Genomic DNA, 21,749 nt, shown 5'->3' on the forward strand with positions numbered 1-21,749 from the left:
CGAGTCCGAGTCGCCCGCGGCCAAGACCCAGGCCACGGCCTCCACCGGCGACGTCGACCGACGCCCCCCCGCGCCCCGCGCCGGATCGACCCGGGCGCTTAGAGCCAGCCCGCCGTGAGCTCGTGGAGCCAGAAGGGGAAGAAGGCGCGCTCGACCGTCGGCGGCGGGTCCCGCGCCGCGAGGTCCGCCCACGCGGCGTCGAGGAGCGCGGGCGTCACGTCGGCCCAGGACTCGATCTCGAGGCGGGGCGCGGTTCCGTAGAGGTCGCCGTGGGCCGGGAAGCGCTCGAGCACGGGCACGGCGCCGAGGAGCACGGCCTCCCACTCGCGCATGCACGTCTGGCCGATGCCGCGCGGCGCGGCCGCGAACTTCGAACCCCGCAGCGCCGCGAGGTAGGCGCCGACGTCGGGCTTGAAGTCCCAGGTGCAGGCGCCGAAGCCGTTGGCCCGCAACGCGTCGAACTTCTCCACGCGGCCCGGGTGCGCGGCCATGAACGAGCAGACGAGCGGCGCGGCCCGGCCGTCGCGCGTGCTCGCGTTCGCGTAGGTCGTCGCCAGCCAGGACGCCCAGGACGCGTGCTTGACGCCCTGGGCCAGGGGCCGCACGTTCGACGGGCAGGGCTGCTTGACCCTCGCGTCGACGACGTTCTGGACGAACGCGGCCGCGACGACGGCGCGGTCGAGGCAGCCGTCCGCGCGGCAGAGCGGCGGCGACCCGCCGCAGAGAGCATCGTGGTAGATGCCGCCGTCGCCGCCGCCGACGACGGTGACGGGGCTCGGCAGGTGGGCCGCGGCCCACTGCACGTGCTCCCGCAGGTAGTTCCCCGGCGACGTGAAGAGGAGCGTCGCGTTGACGCGCGGCGCCCGGAAGGTCTCCAGGGGCACGGCCGCCCGGACGGGCTTGCGGTCGTTTGCGCGCGCCGCAATCTCCGGCCGCGGCGACGCGCGGAGGCCCGCGGCCGTCTTCTCGAACTCGACGGCTCTCACGTGCGCCGCGGCCTGTGTGGAAATCAAATCTTCAACTCGACTTCAATGTGAGCGTAATTGAATGGTTTGGACCAGACTTTTTGGCTGTACTTCGAGAACCCGACGAGAGCAATCGATTCGTCCAAAAATCAGCCGAATCGACTTCGATTTGACCGAGCTAAAGAATTTCAAAGTTTGGTCGGGACGTCCCAAACCAGTGGTTGATTTCCACACAGGCCGCGGCCGTCGCGGCCGCGTAGCGCGGCGACCCCGGCGCCAGCAGGTTGCTCTTGCCGCGGAATTCGACGTAGTAGTGGGCGAGCGTCGCCACGCGCGAGTTGACGTTGAGCACGGACTCGGGCGGCAGCTCGTCGAGGCCGGACCGCTTGACGTGTTCGAACGTGAACTTGTCGCGCGGGTGGAGCTCGGCGTTGGCGCGCATCCAGAGCTCGTGGTTCCGCCGGAGGCCGAACTCGTCGAGCCAGAAGATCATGCAGCATCGGAAGCAGCACTGGACGCGATCGAAGGCCACGGACCAGGCGGGGATCGGCGTCGCGAGGCAGGCGTGGGCGTAGGCGTTGTGGCGGTCGTCGCAGCGGCGGGCGTCGTCGCAGGGCTGCGGCGACGCGAGGCAGGCGCCGACGTCCTCCTCGGCGGCGAGGCGGGTGAGGAGCAGGCCGGCCAGCCATGAGGCGCGTCGCACCATCGCGTCGAAGCAGCCTGCAACTTGGCTGCTCCGTCGACTCCTTTGCCTCGCCGCAGAAGCATGGCCAGCTCCGTCATGATCGTGCTCGGCCTCTGCGCCAGCGCTGCGGCGTTCCGCGTGCCAGGCGGTGCCGCGAAAGCACCACTCAGCGCGTCCTGCGCCACCGCCTTCCGCGTGCCGGGCGGCGCCGCACGCCCGGCCACCGCGCTGCGCTCCGCGACGATCACCGACGAGGCCCGGGCGCTCCGCGCCGACGGCCTCTACGCCGCCGACCGCCACGTGACGACGTCGCGCTTCCTCGTGCCGCGCGACGAGCAGGTCGCCTTCGAGCAGTCCTGGGTGGCCAAGGCCGACGCTTTGCGGGACGCGCCGGGCCTGACGTACTTCCAGATGTCCAAGTACGCCGCGGACTTCATGGGGCCGCCGCTCGGCGACGACGAGCCCAACTACCACGCGTACGCGGTCTGGGAGAGCGCCGAGGCCGCGGCCGCCTTCGACGCCGGCGGCGGCCGCCCCGCGACCTACGACGGCCTCTTCTCGCTCGCGCTCCCCGCGGAGGCGACGGGCGTCCCGCCGCCGGCGCGCGCCGTCGACGCGGAGAAGCGCCTCCCGCGCGAGGCCTTCGTGGCGTCGAACCGCTTCGGCATCAAGCCGGGCTTCGAGAAGCAGTTCGAGGACATGTGGGCCGGCCGCGACTCGTCGCTGGCCGACCTGCCGGGCTTCGTGAACTTCACGCTGCTCCGCCGCGAGGGCGACGTCGACGACGGCAACACCTACGTGTCCTACACGACGTGGAAGAACGTCCAGGCCTTCAACAACTGGCGCGGCAGCGACAACTTCAAGCGGTCCCACTCCGGGCCGAAGCCCGCGGAGTCGCCCTACGCGAAGATGCCCAAGGTCGTCACCTACAAGACTTTCCTCACGTGCGGCGCGGCGGAGGGCATGTAGCTACTACGAGGGGCCTCGCGGGTGTTAGTGTGCATGATATGTCGCGCGCGGGCCGGTCGTCGGGATCAGGAGAGGAACGTGGTGCAGAATTTTTCGAGCGCGACGTCCGCGAGCGTGTCCGCGAGCTCCGCGGGCGTCGCCGGCGGCGGGAGGTCCGCGGCCGCGCGCGTCGCGGCGTCGAAGGACGCGCGCCAGATGTCGTCGGGCGAGAGGAGGGGCGCGCCCTTGTCGCTGTGGAGCGCCCACGCGGCGTCGAGCGGCGCGAGCGGCAGGGGCACGGGCAGCGCGTGGCCGTTGCCGAGCATGCGCTCGAGGTCGACCTTGGCGAAGGCGACGACGCCCGACGCCGCGAGGACGTCGTCCGGGTCGACGGCGTCGTTCGCGAGCGCGTCGACGACGTCCTTGGCCGAGACGACGTGCGTCGCCTTCGACGCGTCGTCGCCGCCCAAGGGCAGGCGGTCGCCCTTGTCGCCCGCCAGGGGCCCGCGCTTGAGCCAGACGACGCCGCCCGCCGCCGTGCGCACCTGGACGTCGCCGCCGAAGGCCACCGTCTTCGACCGCTCGCCGCCCTTGTCGAGGCGGAGCGACACGCGGCGCTTCGTCGGCCGGTTCAGCACGCAGCCGATGACCAGGTCCTGCTGCACGGCGATGATCTGCACGAGCGACTTGTGGAGGAACTGCTTGTCGAGCAGGAAGTCCGCGCCCTTGACGTTCTGGCACGCGAGGAGCGCGCCGGGGATCACGGAGCCGTCGCGCGCGACGGCGCCGAGCGCCTGCTCCCTGCGCGCCTGGTGCCGCGACGCCTCGAGGAAGGAGTCGGCGTTCATGACGGGCGCGTCGAGCTTGTTGTCGATCCAGGCCCGGAGCATCAGGTCGTCGAAGTCGTTCGTCGCCGCGGACTTCTTGGCCGCCGTCGCGACGGACGCCTCGCGGCCGATGTTCGTCATCAAACTCCGCCAGCACTCCAGGCCGTCGTCCAGCGGAATGTCGCCGTCGGCGCCGCGCTGCTTGTCCTGGAGCTCGCGGACCAACGTCGCGCCGTCCGTCGCGGCGACGTACCTGGGCAGCACAAGAGTGATTCAACGTCGCTTCAATGTGAGTGTCCCGCGCGCGCGCGTTACGAGAAAAACATCCACGCTTCGAGACCGTTCCGAGAGATGATCGCTCGTCCAAAAATCAGCCGAAACGAGTAGAAAATGGCCGAGATCGGAGCCTTTGAAGTTGGGAATTTCGCTCTCTTGTCCGTCGCGGCGACGTACCACGAGTGGCGCTCGAGCTCGCCCTCGAGCTGCTTCGGCGCCCACCCCGCGTAGCCGCAGATGCACACGAAGTCGTCCTTCTCCGCGACGCCGGACGCCACCGCGGCCTTGGCGTCGCCGAACGACGACGTCCACAGCCCGTTGCCGACCTTGCGGCAGGACTCGGACCCGGGGAGCTCCTCCGTGCTCAGGCACTCGATGGACGGCGGCCGGCCCGCGCCGGGTTTGCCCAGCTTGTGCGCGGCGAAGAGGCCCCCCTCCTCCACGTCGCCGCCGCACCACAAACTCCAGCCGTCGACCTCGCGGCGGCTCGGCCTGGGCAGCAAAAGGGTGCGAAATTCCCAACTTCAAAGGCTCCTCTCTCGGCCGGTTTCCACTCGTTTCGGCTGATTTTTGGACGAGCGATCATCTCTCGGAACGGTCTCGAAGCGTGGACGCTTTTTCTGGAACGCGCGCGCGCGGAACACTCACGTTGAAGCGACGTTGAATCACCCTTGTCCTGCCCTGGGCTCGGCCGGTTCACGATGACGCCGCGCGTGAACGCGTCGTCGTACTGCGTCAGGAGGAGCACGCACTTGTGGAAGTACTGCTGCCGCAGGCCGAAGCCGAACTCCTGCTCCACGCCGCCCAGGAGCACGCAGCCCTGCTCGAGGAGCGGCGTCTCGTACGCCCACCCGGCGCCCGCGGCCTCGCGGTCGGACCCGACCTCGAGGCCCTCGCCCTGCGTCCGCGCGATGAGCCGCGCCCGGAAGTCGCGGAAGTCCTCCGTCAGCTCCGCGGGCTCCTCGTCGTCCTCGCCGCTGCGCAGGGCCGCCAGCTTTGTCGGCGTGTGCGGCGCGACGAAGGCGCAGGCCAGCGACGACCGGAGCGCCGCGGCCGTCGCGATCAGGGCGGCGCGCATCGTTGCTGCTGTCTAGGAGTCGCACTTCTGTGCACGCGCGCCGCCCCGAGGGGACCACGACGACGGGCGGCGCGCAATTAAGCGCGGAGCCCCGCCGAGATGTTCGACGCCGTGCACTGAGGTTGCAAACTTTGGCGCGCCGCGTTGGCTTGTGTCAATTTTAGCTCGGCGCAGACGGACGGGTCTTGGCCCGCGGCGCAGGGCAAAGTCTAGAGGCAAAGTCGTGCGACGTCAGGACTCCGTTGACCTCCCCGCCGGTGCAACGCCACAGTTAAGTCCACAAACACGCAACGACAATGCAACAGTTACACGCGCGCGAATCGCCGGCGCGCGACCTGCGGGGGGGGGCGCGCGGTCGGCCGCGAACCCGGGCGCGCGTCGAAAGCCGCGGAAGCGAACGGAAGCCTCAGTTGGAACGTCCTTGGCAAGTTTCGTCACGCGAGCGTCGGTTCTCACGCCGCCGCCGGTCGGTTCTCAAACTTTTTTTTGGGATCATCATCAACGGCCACCCCCCGTCGGAAGAAAAGGAAGCGGACGCGGACGACGCGCGTCACGCGCCGAGGCGCTTGGCCGCCTCGCCGCTGGCCTCGAGCTCGCGGAGGCGGTAGCCGACGACGATCTGCCAGCGGCAGATCTGGTCGAGGACGCGCCGCTCGAGCGTGACCTGCTGGTCCGGCGCGAGCGTCGGGCCCGCGCCCGTGTCGGCGTCCGGGTCGCCGCCGGTGCCCGAGAGCACGTACTTGACGAGCTCCTGGGCGGCGTCGCGGGCGTCGGGCGTCATCGTCGACGTGAGGAGCTCGCGCTGGGACTCGTCGAGGGACGCGATGTAGGTGCCGATGGACGTCATCGCGTTCGTCGGGCCCGCGGCCGTCGTCCGCGCCAACGCGGCCTTGAGCGCCGCGGCCTCGGCCTTGAGCTCCGCGACGTAGACCGCGGCGTCGACGACGCGGTCGCCCACCGTAATGTCGCCGGAGACGTTCGGCGGGAGCTCCGGCGGCGCGTCGTCCGCGGGCCCGAGCTGGAGCTGGGCGGTCCCGCCGAACTCCTCGAGCGCGATCTGCGCCTTGGTCGCGTCCGCGCCGCCGAGCGCGGCCGTGAACTCGGCGAAGGAGATCTTGCCGTCCTTGTTCGCGTCGAAGAAGCTCAGGAAGGAGGCGACGTCCGCGTCCTTGTTGCTCTTCATCGCGTTGCGCTCGGCCTTGGTCGTGTCCTCGGGCAGATCGTCGAGGCCGTAGACCTCGCGGAAGAGCGCGTCGACCTCGCCGACGTCGATGTAGCCCGAGCCGTCGGCGTCGATGCGGCGGAAGGCGTCCCGCAGCGCGCGGGGCGTGCGGCCGGAAGGGTTGAGCCGGAGCACGTTCTGCACCGCCAAGACGTACTCGGCGTTGCGGAGCATGTAGCCCGTCATCTGCAGGCGGAAGCAGAGCTCCGCGACGCGCCGCCCGTCCGTCGTGAACTCGGCGTCGACGGCGCCGGCGCCCAGGAGGCCCACGATGGCGTCCTGCATCGCGCCCTGCGCGGCCGGCGACGCGCCCGCGTAAAAGTCGCGGACGAGTTCCGACGGGTGGCTCCGCGTGAGCAGCTGCACGTACTGCGCCGCGAGCCGGTTCGACCCGCCGGCCTTGGTCTCGTCGCGCTTCGCCTCGAGCTCCTGGGCGAGCATGCGCTCCCGCAGCTCCGCCATCATCGCGTCGTCGGGCTCGCCCTCGTCGTCCGTGACGATCTCGCCGGAGCCCCGGCTCTTCTTCTCGAGGCTCACGGATCTGCGGCTGCGCAGGCCGGGCGCGTAGAAGCACCGGCTCGTCGGCGTCAGCGCCAGGAGCGCGACGGCGCGGAGCATGTGGCGCATCGCGAAGCCGGCGCACACCGCCGGCGACGGGCGCTTCTTCAATATCGCGGCAGCATCGCGACACTTGAGCATCCACAGACTCCGCACCTCGACGCTGAGTCGGTCCGAGCTCCCCACGACGATCACCACCTTCTCAACCATGGCACTGCGCGTGGCAGTGCTGGCCGCGCTCGCATGCCACCTCGGCGCGGCGCTCGCGCCGACGCCCAAGACCCCGCTCACGAAACTGAACGCGGCCACGATGGAGCCGCTCGTCGCGGAGACGGACATCGCGCCCCCCCCAGCGTTGGCCCTGCGGTCGTCGGCGCTCCGGCGCCTCCCCGGCGGGGGCACGGCGCCGACGGTCTGGAGCGAGTTCGGCGACCTCGCGCGGCGCGTCGACGCCTCCGGCGCCTTCGACGGCGGCGTCGCGAACCTGGGCCAGGGCTTCCCCGACTGGGCGCCGCCGCAGTTCGTGAAGACGGCCGCGCGGCGCGCGGCGAGCGACGAGTCGCCGGCGGGCCACCAGTACGCGCGGTCCGCGGGTCACATCCCCTTGGTGCACGTGCTCGCGCGGCGCTACAGCAACCACATCGGCCGCGACGTCGACGCGCTGTCGGAGGTCGCGGTGACGGTGGGCGCGACGCAGGCGCTGCTCGTGTCGCTCCTGGCGACGCTCGCCGCGGGCGACGAGGTCGTCATCCCCGAGCCCTTCTTCGACCTCTACCTGGGCCAGATCAAGCTCGCGGAGGGCGTCGCGCGGCCCGCGCCCATGACCGTCGACGGCGACGGCGAGTGGCGTTTGACGGAAGCCGTGCTCCGCGGGGCCATCACGCCCAAGTCGCGCGTCCTCGTCGTGAACTCGCCCCACAACCCCACGGGGAAGGTCTTCGACCGCGACGAGCTCGAGATGATCGCGCGCGTCGTCCGCGAGGAGAACGCGCGGCGCGAGCGGGACCGCGTCGGCGACGAGGACGACACGCTCCTCGTCATCGCGGACGAGGTCTACAAATACATCACCCACGACGCCAACGCGGACCACGTCCACTTCGCGTCGCTGCCGGGCATGCGCGACGTCACGCTCACGGTGTCCTCCGCGGGGAAGACGTTCTCGGCGACGGGCTGGCAGATCGGCTGGATCGTCGGCCCCGCGCGCCTCGTCGCGCCCTGCCAGACGCTGCTGCCCTACCTCCAGTTCTGCGCGCCGACGCCCATGCAGGCGGCGTTAGCGGACTGCCTCGACGAGGCGGACCGGCCGCACAAGGGCCAGCCGAGCTACTACGCGTGGCTCCGCGTCGAGTACGCGCGGAAGCGCCAGGTGCTCGCGGCGGCGCTCGAGGCGGCCTGCATCGCGCCCCTGCCGAGCCGCGGCGGCTACTTCGTCGTCGGCGACGTGTCGAGCCTGCTGCCCCTCGTGCCGGACCGCTACCGGCGGCCGGGCGGCGACGCGGTCGCGGCGGACTGGGCGTTCTGCCAGTGGCTCGCCGCGGAGCACGGCGTCGTCGCCATCCCCGCGTCGCCCTTCTTCACGGACGCGCCGGAGCGGCCCCTCGTGCGCTTCGCCTTCTGCAAGACGGACGCGGTGCTCGCCGTCGCCGCGGAGCGGCTCGCGGCCATCGCGGCCATGTGCCAGGCGCTTCCCGAGGGATAAGTAGTCGCAAAGTTACCGGGGCCCCGTGCCGATGGCGGCGCCGCCGCCGGCGTGCTGCTGCTGCGCGGCCTCGTGGGCCTTGTCGCGCTCGTAGGACGTCCGGATGTCGTCGAGGTCGTTGAGCCGCTCGCGGATGAGGTCCAGGCAGAGGCCGAGGTGGTGGAGCCGCTCCGCCGCGGGCGTGTTGGGCTCGTCGCTGAAGTTGATGGGCACGACGCGCGTGTGCATCGTCGCGAGGCACCGGTTGTACAGGTTGCGCACCGCGAGGACGATCTGCGCGGTCTCCCGCGTCACGTCCTTGACGCGCTCCTCCTGCGTGAGCTTCTGGTCGTCCTGCTTCTTCGTCCGCGCGCGGAGCGCCTCGAGGTGCTTCTGCTTCGCGTGGATCTGGGAATTTTGCACGAGCGTCGCCGACTGGGTCTTCAGCTTCAGCGCCTCCATCTTCGACCGGAGCTCGTCCATGAGCACGTCGCCGCGCTGCACCTGCTCCATGAGGTCCACGTTCGCGTTGCGCAGCGTCGTGTGGCGGTTCAGCAGGTCCCAGATCTCCTCCGCCGTCTCGTCCTCGGCGCTCTCCACCGTGCGCTCGAGGTACTCCTTGTACTTCCGTAGCTTCTCGAGCTGCTCGATCTGCCGCGTCCGCTCGAGCTCGAGCGCCTCGAGCTCGAGCGTCTGCTTGCGCTGCTCGAGCTCCTTCTGGTCCAGGACCCGGTGCTCGCCTTTCGCCTTCATGTCCGCGCGCTGGCGCTTCGAGTCGTTCTCCTGGATGAACTTCTCGAATTTCGTGACCTGCTCCTTCATGTCCGCCTGCCGCCGCTCGAACTTGCGCTGCCGCTGCTCGCAGGCCTCGATGCGCAGCTTGTACTCCTCCTTCATGAAGTCGAGGGCGTCGTCGACCTCGTGCATCTCCTTCTTCTTCTTCAGGAGCAGCGTCGACTGCGAGATCTGGTTCACGCCGGAGACGAGGGCCTCGAGGGCCTGCGTCTCCTCGGCGATCTTCGCCATGTTCTCATGCTTCTTGCTCGCGCGCTGCGTGATGAACGCCATGGCCGCACTCCGCGCGCCGTCGGCCGCGGCGGCCCGGGCCTCCGGACGGGACAGCAGCCCCGCGCGAGCGCAGTTACCTCCAGCGCTTCGCAAGCAAGCTCGACTTGAGAGATTTGCCAAGATCCTTGAGGTTAAGGTCGACCTGGGTCGTTGGGCAGCCCCGATGAGCAGTCGGGTCGAGCGCCCAAGCAAACCCCCCCCGATATGAGCAGTCGGCGGGCCAGCGCCCCGGACTCGGGCCCCATCTCGCTCAACGTCGTGTCCCAGCGCGGCTACGTGAGCGTCGACGGCTACCGGCGCGAGATCGCCCAGCTCAAGGCCGAGCTCACGCGGAAGAACTCCGTCGCCGAGGCGGCGCAGAAGGACTTCGAGCGCCGCGAGGACAAGTACCAGCGGCAGATCCGCGAGCTCCAGAACGCGAGCGCCGTCGCCCAGCTCCGCGCGGAGCTCGAGGCCGCCCGCGAGGCCGCCGCGGCCGCGGACGCGCGCGCGGCCGCGGCCGAGGACGCGGCCGCGGCGAGCGACGCGCGCGCCGCGGCCGCCGCGGACGCGCGCGCCGCCGACGACGCGCGCCGCGCCGCGGCCGAGCGCGACCACGTCGCCTACGTCGCCGAGCTCGTCGCGCGCCTCGGCGAGCGCCGCGACGCGGCGGACCGCGCGGCCGGGGAGAAGCTCGACGCGCTCGCCGCGCGCATCGCCGCGGCGGCGCGGTCCCTCGACGGCCTGCCCCGCGGCGGCGGCGACGACGCCGCGGCCGAGCTCGCGGCCCTGCGGCGCGCCGCCGCCGACGCGAACCGGGCCGCCGCGGCCGCGGAGGCCGCCGCGGCGTCCGAGCGCGGCGCGGCGGAGCGCGCGCGCGCGGCCGCGGACGCCGCGCACGGCGGCGGCGACGGCCTTCGGCGCCTGCGCCGAGGCCGGCAGGCGCGACCGGGCCACGCGCGAGGCCGCGGAGCGGGCCGTCGAGGGCCTGGAGCTCCGGCTCTCGACGCTCGACTCGCTGTCGCGCCAGCTCGACGACGCCGAGGCGGCGCTCCGCGCGGAGCGCGGCATCTGCGCGGGCCTGCGGGCCGAGCTCGTCACGCGGCCCGTGACCATCCCCGCGGCGACGCAGACGGAGGCGCCCGCGCCCGCGGCGCCGCCGCCGGCCGCGCCGCCGGCCGCCGCGGCGCGCCTCGAGGCCGCGCTCGACGCGGTGCGCGTCGCGGCGGCCGCGGTCGGCGGCGCCGTCGAGGACGAGCTCAAGGCCGTGCGCGGCTTCAGCCACCTCCACGACCTCATCAAGATCGCGTCGCTGAGCGAGTGCAAGATCGAGATGGACGGCCTCCGGCTCCGCGTCGAGGCGGCCAAGGAGCGCGAGTCGCTGCTGCGCTTCTCCCTCAGCGCCGCGGAGAAGAGCGCCGACGCGTCGACGCTCGAGCGCCTCGCGGGCTCGAAGCAGAGCCGCGCGTCGACGGTGGACCAGCGGCTCAACAAGCAGCTCAAGGATCTCGAGCAGCGCGCGCGCCGCGACACGAGCGGCATCTCCGTGGCCCGGCTCAACGAGATGCTCCCGGCGGCGAAGCAGAAGCAGCTCGACGCCGCGGCGCGCCGCGCGGCCGTCGTCGACGCGCTCCTCGACGCCGCGGGCGTCTCCAAGCCCGCGCCGCCGTCGCCGCGGTCGACGAAGCAGCTCCTCAAGGAGAGCGAGCCCCTGCTCCAGGCCGCCGCGGCCTGACTTCTTTTGTGCTAAACCGCCCCGTCCGTCCGCGTTAGACGAGCTCCGTCGCGCCCGGGCCCGCGTCCGCGGCGCGCGCGCGCGCGCGCCGGACGACGTAGTAGGACGCGCCGACCCAGATCAGGCCCATCACGCTCGTCACCATCATCCAGTAGCCGTCCGCGAGGCAGGAGAAGGTCGCGTCCGTGTCCGCCGAGCCCTTCGTCGGCGGGCAGATCGCGACGACCGGGTGGTCGTCCTCGACGTCCGCGACCCACCGCTTGCAGTTGCGGTCCTCCTCGCAGCCCTCGCACTCGCCGTCGCAGGGCTGCTTCGACTTCTCCGGCTCGATGACGGCGTAGGCCACGACGAGGAAGACGACCATGCACGCGGCCGACGCGCAGAAGAACGCGACCGCGACCGCGCCCTTGCGCTTCGCGCGCGCCACGGTGAGCGCGTCCTCCCGCTCCGCGAGCTTCCCGACGAGGACGTACGCGTGGATGCTCGGCGACAGGTGCATGAAGATGTCGCGCGTCGCGAGGACGGCGAGGAGCGACGAGAACACGGCGCAGACGACGGGCGCGACCCAGCCGATGGCCGCGTAGCTCGGAATCGCGAAGCAGCACATGACGAGCCATCCCGTCGTCGGCGCGAGCTTCACGAGGTCGACGACGACGCCGCGCGCGGAGGCGCAGGAGTCGGGGCAGCCCATCTCGCTCACTTCAGCGTAGGCAGTCGGATCGCTCCTTCACTGAATTTAGGGTAGGGGGCAGCCCATCACAAAACTCAGGACCATGAGCACGTGCCCCTTCACTTTTGAGGCACCGTTAACCTCTCACGACCGGTGCGTCTCGCAGCGCGCCATGGCGCCGTCGCCGCCGTGGCAGAGGGCCACGTCGCTGTCGCCGAAGATGAGCTCGTCCCAGTCGACGCCGCGGTCCGTCGATACGCCGTCGAGGAACAGCTTCATCCAGCCGACGACGAACTGGGCCATTTTGGGGTTGTAGCCGTCGTACTCGAGCCAGCCCTCCCAGTTCGACGGCTCCTGGTGGCCCGCGTCGATCCTATTGACGAGCCCCCGCGGCGTGCCCGCCTTGGCCCGCGCGTAGAGCCGCTCCGTCATGCGGTAGTCCGCCGTCGTGTCGTTCATGCCCGTGAACGCGAGGAACGGGATCGCCGGCTCCGCCTCGGCGACGGGCACGAAGGCGTGGAGCAGCGCCGCCGCGGAGATGTTGTGCGCCGCCGCGACGGCCGCCGCCGAGTTCTCGTACGTCGCGCGGCCGCCCATGGAATGGCCGAAGATGCCCACCCCCTTGGAAAAGTCGACCCCGTCGAACGGCGCCGCCTCGCGGTGTGCCAAGACCCAGTCCACGACGCGCGTCTGCTGCGCCGGGTAGTCGTCGTCCGGGCACACGCCGTCGAGGCACGCGCGCGGCGCCGCGACGACGTAGCCCCAGCTCGCGACGGCGCGCAGGATCTCGTAGTAGACGAACGGCTGCACGACCGAGCCGCCGCCCGCGCCGTGGGCGAAGCAGAGGAAGCGGAACGGCGCGTGGTTGCCGCCGGACGCGACGGGGTACCAGACCTACCGGAGCGATTCGAGTCCTTTGCATTTCCAGGCCAGCATCGACGCCGCACCAGACGTCGACGCGCGACTCGTCGAGCGCCATGCCCGGCACCGTGACCAGCGTCTCCTCGACCTCGTGCGGGCCGTGCAGCACGCCGCGCTGGCTCCAGGCCGACGCGACGCGCAACCCGAGGAGCAGCGCGAGCGTGCGTGGGAGCATCGTCGTTGCAAGAGGCTGCCAATGGCAGTGGCGCGAGAGCTTGAACGCGGGCTGCCAAGATGGTCTGCCAATCGGAAGCTACGGCAAGATGCTGTGGTTGAACAGTGTGGTGAAGTCGATTGACGTCGAAGTCGCGCCGCCCTCGACGCTCGTTCCGGCGCGCCGCACGCCGTGCCAATTCAAAGAGCATGATCGGCTTCGTGCACGCGGCCCTGCGCCAGCTCACCCTCGCGCTCGCCGCGCTGACGGCCCTGCAAACGGCCAAGCGCAAGAAGAACGCGCCGCTCAAGCTCCTGAAGGACCGGACGTTCGGCGCCGCGCGCTGCGGCGAGGAGCTCAAGACGGTCTACTTCCTGCGCCACGGCGAGTCGCAGTGGAACGACGCGCAGGCGCGGCGCGACCCCGTGGGCATGTTCGGCAAGTTCGACCACGCGCTGACAGCCGAGGGCGTCGCGCAGGCCGAGGGCCTCGCCGCGCGCATCCTCGCGTCGCCGCGCTTCGGCGCGGAGCGGCGGGGCTTCGAGGCGGCGACGGCCGTCTACTGCAGCCCCCTGACGCGCGCGCTGCAGACGGCGCTCGTCGCGCTGCAGGGCCACCCCGCGCTGCGGCCGAGCGGCGCGGGGATCGTGTTGGTGCCCGCGTGCCGCGAGCTCTGCTACCCCGTCGGCGGCTTCGACAGCCTGCGGGGCACGACGGGCCGCGAGATCCTCAAGCGCGTCGTCCGCCGCGCGCGCAAGGTCGTGCCGAACTCGTCCCTGAGCCCCCTGCTGAAAGGCACGGTCAAGGTCGACGTCTCCGAGGCCGAGGGCGCGTGGTGGGGGCCCGAGGGCCGGCGGCGCGTGTCGGACCGGCTCCAGTCCTTCGTCGACCGCCTCGCGGGCTCGCCCGACGACGTCATCATCGTCGTCGGCCACTCGCTCTTCTTCCGCACGGTCTTCGACAACTTCGCGTCGCCCGCGGCGAAGAGGCGCGACGGCACGCTCCGCCACCTCAGCGCGAAGAAGCTGAGGAACGCCGCCGTCGCGCGCGTCGTCTTCAACTGCAGCGACGCGCGCTACCCGATCCTCTCCGCGGAGCTCGCCTTCGCCGACGACGACGGCGACGGCGACGCGGAGGCGGAGGAGCCCGAGGACGAGCTCGAGGGCTAACACGCATCTTGCCGCAGACCAGATAGATGGTTAGGCTCAGCGCGACTTGGCGCCCTTCGTCGCCGGCGGGAGCCGGGGCACGGACCCCGACCACTGCTCCGCGGGCTGCGTGCGCGCGTAGCGCGTCGGCGCCTTGGTCTCGAGGGGCGCCCAGGCCTCGTTGCGGTAGCCCGGCCCGCTGAGCTTGCCCGAGCTGATGCGCTTCCAGATCTGCTGCTCGTCGCCGCCGGCGACGTAGGACGGCGTCGCCGCGGACTCGACGGACGCGAAGCGCCCGAGCCCCAGGCTCGACGTCGACTTGGAGAACATGGACGACCGGCCCGTCGCCGCGCCGACGGCGGGTCCGCCGCGGCGGCCCTGGTCGAGCACGGAGCCCTTGCGGAACTTGCGGAGCTCCGCGCGGCGGAGCCCCAGCGGCTCCGACGTGCCGGGCCGCGCGCCCGGCGCGCCGCCGCGCCGCTTCGCCGCCGCCGCCGCGGCCTCGAGGGACGGCCCCTTGCCCTGGACGCGCGCGAGCTGCGCGTTGCGCGCGAGGCGCCGCGCGCGGGGCCCGCCGACCTCGAGCTCGCCGCGCGCGAGCATGCGGCACTGCTCCTCGAGCACCTTGCTGAACCAGGGCACGGCCCCGAAGGTCCAGGACGTGCAGGGCCGCTGCTGCTGGGGCGGCGGCGGCGCGGCCTCGTCGGGCCCGAGCGCGTCCGCGGGCAGGCCCTCGAAGCCCGAGAAGTCGTCGAACGCGAGCGCGGGGTCCCCGCGGCGCTCGGGCTTCTCGGGCCGGCGGTGCGGGCTCGACGCCGCGGCCTGGCCGTTCGCGTCGCCGTGCACGGGCACGCCCTCGGACGGCGGGAAGCGGTAGCGGCTCACGGGCGTCGTCTGCCGCGCCGCGGACAGCGGCTGCGGCACGGGCGCGCCGCGCGCGCCGGCCGGGTCGCCGTAGGGGCCCAGGGCGCCGCCGGCGGGCGAGGACCAGGTGAGGCCCGCGCCGACGCGCGTGAAGTCCGACGGCGGGAAGAGGCCCCGCTCGACCGCGGACTCGCGCCGCGCGTCGTAGGTGAAGAACAGGCGCTGGGGCTCCTTCGTCCGCGCGAACTTCGTCAAAAGCTGGGAGTCGGTCTCCTGCGTCGACTCGGCGCGGCTCGCGAAGTCGCCGCCGTCGCCCGTGAGCGGGCTCGTGGCGTCCAGGGCGCCGCCGCCGGCGCTCGACTCGTCGCTCGCGCCCCGCGCGCGCGCCTCCGGCGACCCCGGCGCCCACTGGGCCTCGGCGTCGCCGTCGCCGCCGGCGGACTTGATGGAGCCGCCGCCGACGGAGTCGCCGCCGACGGACTCCTCGAGGCTCGCCGCGCGGCTCCGCTCCGCCGCGGCCGCGGCGTCGCGCTCCGCGTCGTCGCCGCCGTCGTCGCCGCCCTCGAGGCTCCCTAAACTGCCCCGGCTCTTGGCCGCGGCGCTGCCGGGCCCGCCGCCCGCCGACGCCTCGGAGGCGTCGTCGAAGACGGGCTGGCCCGCGGCCGCCGCGGCCGCGCCGTCCGGCTCGCCGCCGCCGAGGGGCGACGCGGGGTCGCCGGCGCCGCCCGGGGACGCGTCGCCGCCGTCGTCCAACTCGGCGCCGTCGCCGGCGCCGCCCAGGGACCCCAGCGAGCCCCCGCGGCTCGCGCGGCTCGCGGACCCCGGAGCGGACGCGTCGTCGCCGCCGGCCGCCGCCGCGCCGCCCGCGGACGCCTCGCCGAGGGACCGCGCGTCGGCGTCGCCGAGGTCGCCGCCGCCGAGACCGTCGCTGCCGCGGCTGCCCCGGCCGCTGCGCGCGTCCTCGGCCGCGAGCGCCGCGTCGCCGTCGCCGTCGCCGCCCGCGGACGCGGCCGCGAGCGACGCCGCGTCGTCGTCGACGAGGGCCGCGGCGTCGTCGGCGTCGTCGACGACGACGCCCGACGCGCTCCGCTCCGCGGCGGACTTGGCCGACGCCAGCGACGCCGCGTCGTCCATGGGCCGGAACGAGCCCTCGGCGACGGAGCCCGGCCCCGACGCGTCGTCGCCCGGCACGGGCGACGCGCGGCCCTCGTCGCCGGGCTCGCCGTCGCCCGTCGACGCGCGGTCCCGGCCCTCGGCGTCGGCGTCGGCGTCGGCGTCGGCGTCCGCGGCGCCGCCCGCGGCGCCGTCGGCCGCGGCGGGCGCCGCGGGCGCGGGCGCGGGCGCGGGCGCGGGCGCGGGCGCCTTGGACGCCTTGCCGAAGGCCGCGGCGGCGTCGAGCTTCGTCTTGGACTCCTTCATGGCCTTTTTGGACTTGGAGTCCTTCTTGCCCTTCTTGTCGACGACGGTCTTGCGCTTCGCGTCGTCCTTCTTCGCGGCCTTCTTCTCGGGCTTGCCCGGCGACTTGGCGCCGTCGGCCGCGACCTTCTTCGCCTCCTCGGCGGCGGAGGCCTTCTTCTCGATGGCCTCGATGGCCTCGCCGCCGGCCTCGTAGCCGTCGAGGTGCACGCCCTTGCCGACCTTGGGCGCGAGCGAGTCGATGAGCTTCGCGGCGTCGCGCGCCTCCTTCTCCTTCTTCGACATGAGCGCGTCGAAGGGGTTCGTCGCCGGGTACTTGGAGCCCTTGCCGCTCAGGAGCGACGTGCGCCGCCGCTCCTCGACGACGCGCATGGGCTCGATCTTCTTCGCCCACTCGGGGTCGCTCTGCCACTTCCACGCGACGACGGACTTGCGCCGGATCTGCCCCCCCGGCAGCACCTCCTCGACCTCCTCGAGCTCCGTGCACCGGTCCGTCAGGAAGTCGATGAAGCCCACGTAGGCCTCGCCCGTGATGTCCGGGCCGTCGCGCCACGCGTCCGCGAGCTGGAAGAAGGACCAGAAGAAGAGGCGCTTGTCCATGGTCTCGCAGCCCTGGCTGTCGAACTCCCACTCGCGCAGCGCGATCTTGCGCCCCTCGCTCGGGTCGAAGTCGTCCATGACGGCCTGCTGCAGGTTGATGTTGAGCCGCACGTACTCCTCGCGGTCGACGGCGCCCGAGTCGTCCATGTCCACGAGGTCCCACATGCGCTGGAGCATGGTCTGCACGCCCGGGTCGAAGCGCAGCAGCTCGCGCTCCAGGAGCCGCTTGTCGCTGAACTCGTCGTCGGGCGCGCGCCGCCGCCGCTCGAGCCAGACGTCGGACGTGTTGAAGAGCCAGCGGTCGAACTCGTCGACCTCGATGCCGCCCGAGCCGTCCGCGTCGAGCTTCTCCATGAGCGTGTCGATCTCCACCTCCTTGACGAGGATGCCGAGCTTCTTGATCATGGCCGTCATCTCCTCGCGGTCCAGGATGCCGGAGCCGTCCTCGTCGACCATGTTGAACATGTCCTCGACGCCGAGGTCGAGCTCGCGGCAGAACTTGAGGATGTCGCGCTTGACCATGTGGAGGCGGTACTCCGGGTCGAAGTAGGCCCGCAGCTCGTGGAACATGGTGAGCTTCGGCCGCGTCAGCCGGTTCTCGAGCTCGCCGACGTCGAAGCTGTGGCGCCGCGTGATCGGCGGCGTCAGCGCCGCGGACGTCGCGGACGCGAGGCCCTTGCCGCGCCGCCGCTTCTTCTCCACGGCGATCTCCGCCTCCTCGACGTACATGGCCTTGTCGCTCACGATGCCCAGGGGCGCCGACGTCGCCAGCTTGAGCCCCGCGGCGCCCAGGCCCGCCAGCGACTTCATAAAGGGCGCGCTCCAGGCGCCCCCGGTCGACTCGCGCCGCCGCATGCCGATGTCGCCCGTCGTCGCCGACCGGTGCAGCGCGTCCATCGCCCCGGGCGGCGACCCGGAGGACCTCGACCCGCACCGCCGGGCGGCTCCGCAGACGAGGCAGGCCGCGTTCGAGCTCGCGCTGATTGGGGATATCTGTCAATGGTGCATGCAATACCCGCGGCGCGGCAGCTTCCCTTTGTGTCTCTCGCTTGTGGACAAAAGCGAGGCTGTGGCTGTGCGTCGAAGTCCTCTACCTTTTCCACCGCGCCGCGGGACATCGCTCGGCGGCACCTTTCCCTTTGTCTCTCTCGCTTGTGGACAAAAGCGAGGCTGTGGCTGTGCGTCGAAGTCCTCTACCTTTTCCACCGCGCCGCGGGACATCGCTCGGCCATGTCGCGCCCCGGGAACCAGCTCATCGCGAGCCACCCCATGCACAGCGGCGAGGAGAGCGAGCAGAGCGCCCAGTACCGCGCGGAGCAGCAGAAGCAGCTCGAGTGGTTCCAGCGCAAGGCGAAGAAGCAGGCGCACTGGGACAGCATGGAGTCCGGGCGCAAGGCGCGCGTCGAGGCGCTGGCGAACCTCATGGGCGGCGCGAAGCCGCCGAAGCGCGTCCAGGCCGAGGTCGAGCACAGGCGCGTCGGCCGCGGCGCCAAGGCGGCGCTCCGCGCGTACGTCGCGTGGGCCAAGGACCACCCCGGCGCCCTGGAGAAGGGCCAGAAGAAGGCGCTCCGCTCGCTCATCGCCGCGTGGAACGAGATCCGCGTCGCGGGCCACGACCTCGAGGACCTCGACGCGGACGGTTTGGAGCCGCGCGCGGCGCCGCCGCACGCGACGCTCAAGGCGCTCCACGAGGCCGTCGCGCGGCACGGCGTCGGCAACGCCGACGTCTGGCGGCGCTACATGGGCGCCGTGAAGACGTTGCTCGGCGCGACGGACGCCGCGGGCCGCCCCGCGGACGCGCCGGCCGACGAGCCCGCCGAGGCGGACGACGAGGACTACCGCGACGACCGCGAGTGGGTGTCCATCGACGACATGAACGACATGATGCAGAAGAAGTGGAGCGAGCACAAGGAGCAGGAGTCGCGGGACCGCGAGGAGAAGAAGCGCAAGGAGGCCGAGACGCACTTCAAGAAGGAGGCCGAGGCCGCGCGGCTCCGGCGCCTCGACGAGGACGCGGCGCCGCCCGTGCTCGACGACGACGGCTTCGTCGTGTCGCGGCCGTCGCGCACGGCGACGCCCGCGGCGTCGACGAAGCCCGCGGTGCTGGATGGCTACTCCTGGACCGACGACGAGGTGCTCGTCGTCCTCTACGTCGAGCTGTCGCGGCCCGTGAAATCGAACGAGCTCACGGTCGCGCTCGGCGCGCGGACGCTCCACGTGACGCACCTCGGCGGCACGGTCATCAAGCGCACCTGGGCGCGGGGCGTCCAGCACGCCCACGACGACACGGTCTGGTTCCTCGAGGACAGCGGCGACGTGCTCCGCTTCGAGCTCGTCAAGGACCTGGCCGCGGACGCGGGCGCCGAGGCCTGGCCCTGCGCCTTCGAGGGCGACCCCTACGGCCACCGGCGCACGACGCGCACGGACGAGGAGCGCTACGAGTGGACCCAGAGCGAGTACGACGTCACCGTGTCCGCGCGCGTCCCCGAGGGCACGACGAAGTTCGACGTGTCCGTGACGCTCCAGCGCGACGCGCTGCGCGTCTACGTCAAGGGCCTCGGCAGCCTCGTGGACGGCGTGCTCAACCGGGCCATCAACCTCAAGGAGAGCACGTGGGCCCTCGACGACACGGAGCTCGTCGTCGTCCTCGCGAAGCTCGAGAAGACGCAGGCGTGGCAGCGCCTCATGGTCGGCGGCAACGAGATCACCGTCGAGGCCGCCTACCGGCAGATGGGCGACGAGGCGCCGGAGCGGGGCGCCGTCGCCTACGACGACATGGACGAGCGCGAGAAGGCCTACGTCCGCGCGCGGCGCGAGCTCGACTACGCGCGCGCGGCCGGCGACGACGAGCTCGTCGACGAGATTTTGGCGGACCTCGAGGCCATGGACGTGGCCGTCGCGCCGGACGTCGACCGGCCCTACCGCGACGAGCAGCTCGAGGCGACGCTCGACCTCGACGAGGAGGAGGCGCGGCTCCGGGCCGAGCAGTTCGGCGCGGACGACCCCGCGCTCCTCGAGGAGAAGCGGACGCACGCCGCCAAGTTCGGCTGGGCCTGAAGCATGGGAGGGGCGCCGCTTTTTTCTTTTGGCTATAATGGTTCCTGGCGCCCTACGACCTCACTCGGCGATGGTCACGCGGCGCGCGCCGCGGGGCGCGTGGATGGGCTGGCTCTGGGGCGCGCGGAGCGTGGCGAGGTTGACGGCGTCGACGACCAAGGGCTCGCGGTAGTTGCGCTCGTAGGCGTCGGCCGCCGCCGTAATAGCCCGCACCGTGAGCGCCTCGTGGTCGCCGAAGTCGCGCGCGAGGTCGCCGAGCCGGTCGAGCACGGCCCGCGCGGCGCCGGCCATGCGGTCGCCGTCGCGCGACGCGAGCGCGGCCGCGAAGGTCGCGGCGACGTCGCCGTCGAGCGCCACGCCCGCGTCCGCGAGCGGCGCGAGGTACGGCGGCCGCCCGAGCGCCGCGGGCGCGCGCAGGGCGTCCTCGACGACGCGGCGCTTGCGCTCGAGGGCGTAGAGCGCCTGGACGAGGCTCTTGGCGCGCGCCTGCACGCGGAGCCGCGCGGCCGCGGCCTCGAAGGTCCGCAGCGCGGCCGCGTCGTGCGGCCGGTCGCCGCGGAGCTGCTCGAGGAACGCGCGCGCGCCCCGCGCGTCGGCGCCCGCGGCGGCCCAGGCCTGGCGGTACGCGCGCCGCGCGCCGTCCATCTCCGCGTCGTTCTCGACGGCGAGCGCGGCCTCCGCGGACTCGCGGACCGCGTCGCGCGCCTCGCGCTCGCTCCGGTCGTCCTGGAGCCGCAGGAGGCGGTCCGTCGCCTCGCTCGCGCGGTCGAGGGCCGCCCGCTCGCGGTCCTCGAGGCCCGCGGCCTCGGCCTCGAGCGCGCCGAGCTTCTCGGCCCACGCGCGCTCCGTGGAGCCGACGAGCGCGTCGACGCGCGCCTGCGCGTCCGCGCGGCGCGCCTCGACCCTGGCGAGCACCGCGGCGTCGGCCTCGCGCCGCGCGTCGCTCAGGAGCCGCGCCCAGTAGGCCTCCTGCTGCTTCTCGAGGCGGCTCGCCAAGGTCGCCTTCCACGCCGGGTCCCCCGCGGGCGCCGCGGACCCGCCGCGGAGCGCGGCGACGTCGCGGCCCAGGGCCTCGACCTGGCGCCGCCGCCGCTTGAGCTCCTCGCCGAGGACGCGCGTGTTGAGGCGCACGCCCTCGCGGAGCTTGCCAAACTCGTCGCCGACGAGCGCGAGCGTCGCGCGCGCGGCGGCCGTCGCGCGCTCCGCGGCGCGCCGCGCGTCCGCGAGCTCGTCGCAGCGCAGGCCCACGGCGGCGGCCTTGCCGTGGAGGTCGTTGAGCGAGTAGAAGGCGCCGCCGATCCTCAGACCCCGGCTCGCCCAGGACGCCTCCGCGTCCGCGGGCGCGGCGGCCGCCGCGGCCGCGCCGCCGCGCGCGGCCGCGGCGGCCCGGATCGCCCCGAGCCGGCCCTGGAGGTCCCCGGCCGCGCCGACGTCGCCGCCGCCGGCGCGCCGGTTCAGCGCGGCGCGCAGCTCGCCGACGCGCGCGGCCGCGTCGGCCGCGCGCGCCGCGCCGTCGTCGCCCGCCCAGACGAGGAGCGCGCGGCGCCGCTGGAGCAGGGCCGCCGTCTCCGCCTCGGCCTTGGACGGGCTGCTCCGCTTGCCCGGCGGCGGCGACCGAGCCCGCGGCGCGGCCGGCGCGGCCGCGGCCGGCGCGGCCGCGGGCCTCGGCGGCGGCGGCACGACGGCGACCGGCGGCGCCGCGGGCCGCGGCGGCGGCGGGCCCGGCGGCCGCGGGGGCACGGCGAGCGGCGGCGCCGCGGGCCGCGGCGGCGGCGGGCCGGGCGGCCGCGGCGGCGGCGCCGCGGCCGCCGCGGGCGACGGCCGCGGCGGCGGCGGGCCCGGCGGCCGCGGCGGCGGCGGCTCGGCGACGGGCGCCGCGACGGGCCGCGGCGCCGCGACT

General features: G+C 73.1%; 3 protein-coding genes across 3 annotated transcripts in view; 2 read left to right on the forward strand and 1 right to left on the reverse strand.

Moving 5' to 3' along the window:
• Positions 1-5,067: 5,067 nt before the first annotated feature.
• Positions 5,068-6,157, reverse strand: AURANDRAFT_36194 (expressed protein; the record flags this gene model as incomplete). Its single annotated transcript, XM_009035048.1, has 2 exons — positions 5,068-5,114; positions 5,329-6,157. Coding segments are annotated over 2 exons (875 nt in total), but the record flags the coding sequence as incomplete, so codon positions are not given.
• An 808-nt stretch (positions 6,158-6,965) lies between these two features.
• AURANDRAFT_11479 (hypothetical protein) lies at positions 6,966-8,216 on the forward strand (the record flags this gene model as incomplete). Its single annotated transcript, XM_009034669.1, has 1 exon — positions 6,966-8,216. A coding segment is annotated over one exon (1,251 nt), but the record flags the coding sequence as incomplete, so codon positions are not given.
• A 9,806-nt stretch (positions 8,217-18,022) lies between these two features.
• The window catches only part of AURANDRAFT_61379 (hypothetical protein), a gene marked incomplete at both ends in the record, with an annotated part of 7,319 nt that continues 3,592 nt past the window's right edge, over positions 18,023-21,749 (forward strand). The window contains one exon of the mRNA XM_009034904.1: positions 18,023-19,833. Coding sequence (XP_009033152.1) covers positions 18,023-19,833 — 1,811 coding nt within the window. The remainder of the gene's footprint in view (positions 19,834-21,749) is intronic.

This window comes from Aureococcus anophagefferens, assembly GCF_000186865.1.
Source record: "Aureococcus anophagefferens unplaced genomic scaffold AURANscaffold_2, whole genome shotgun sequence".
Taxonomy (NCBI): Eukaryota; class Pelagophyceae; order Pelagomonadales; family Pelagomonadaceae; genus Aureococcus; species Aureococcus anophagefferens.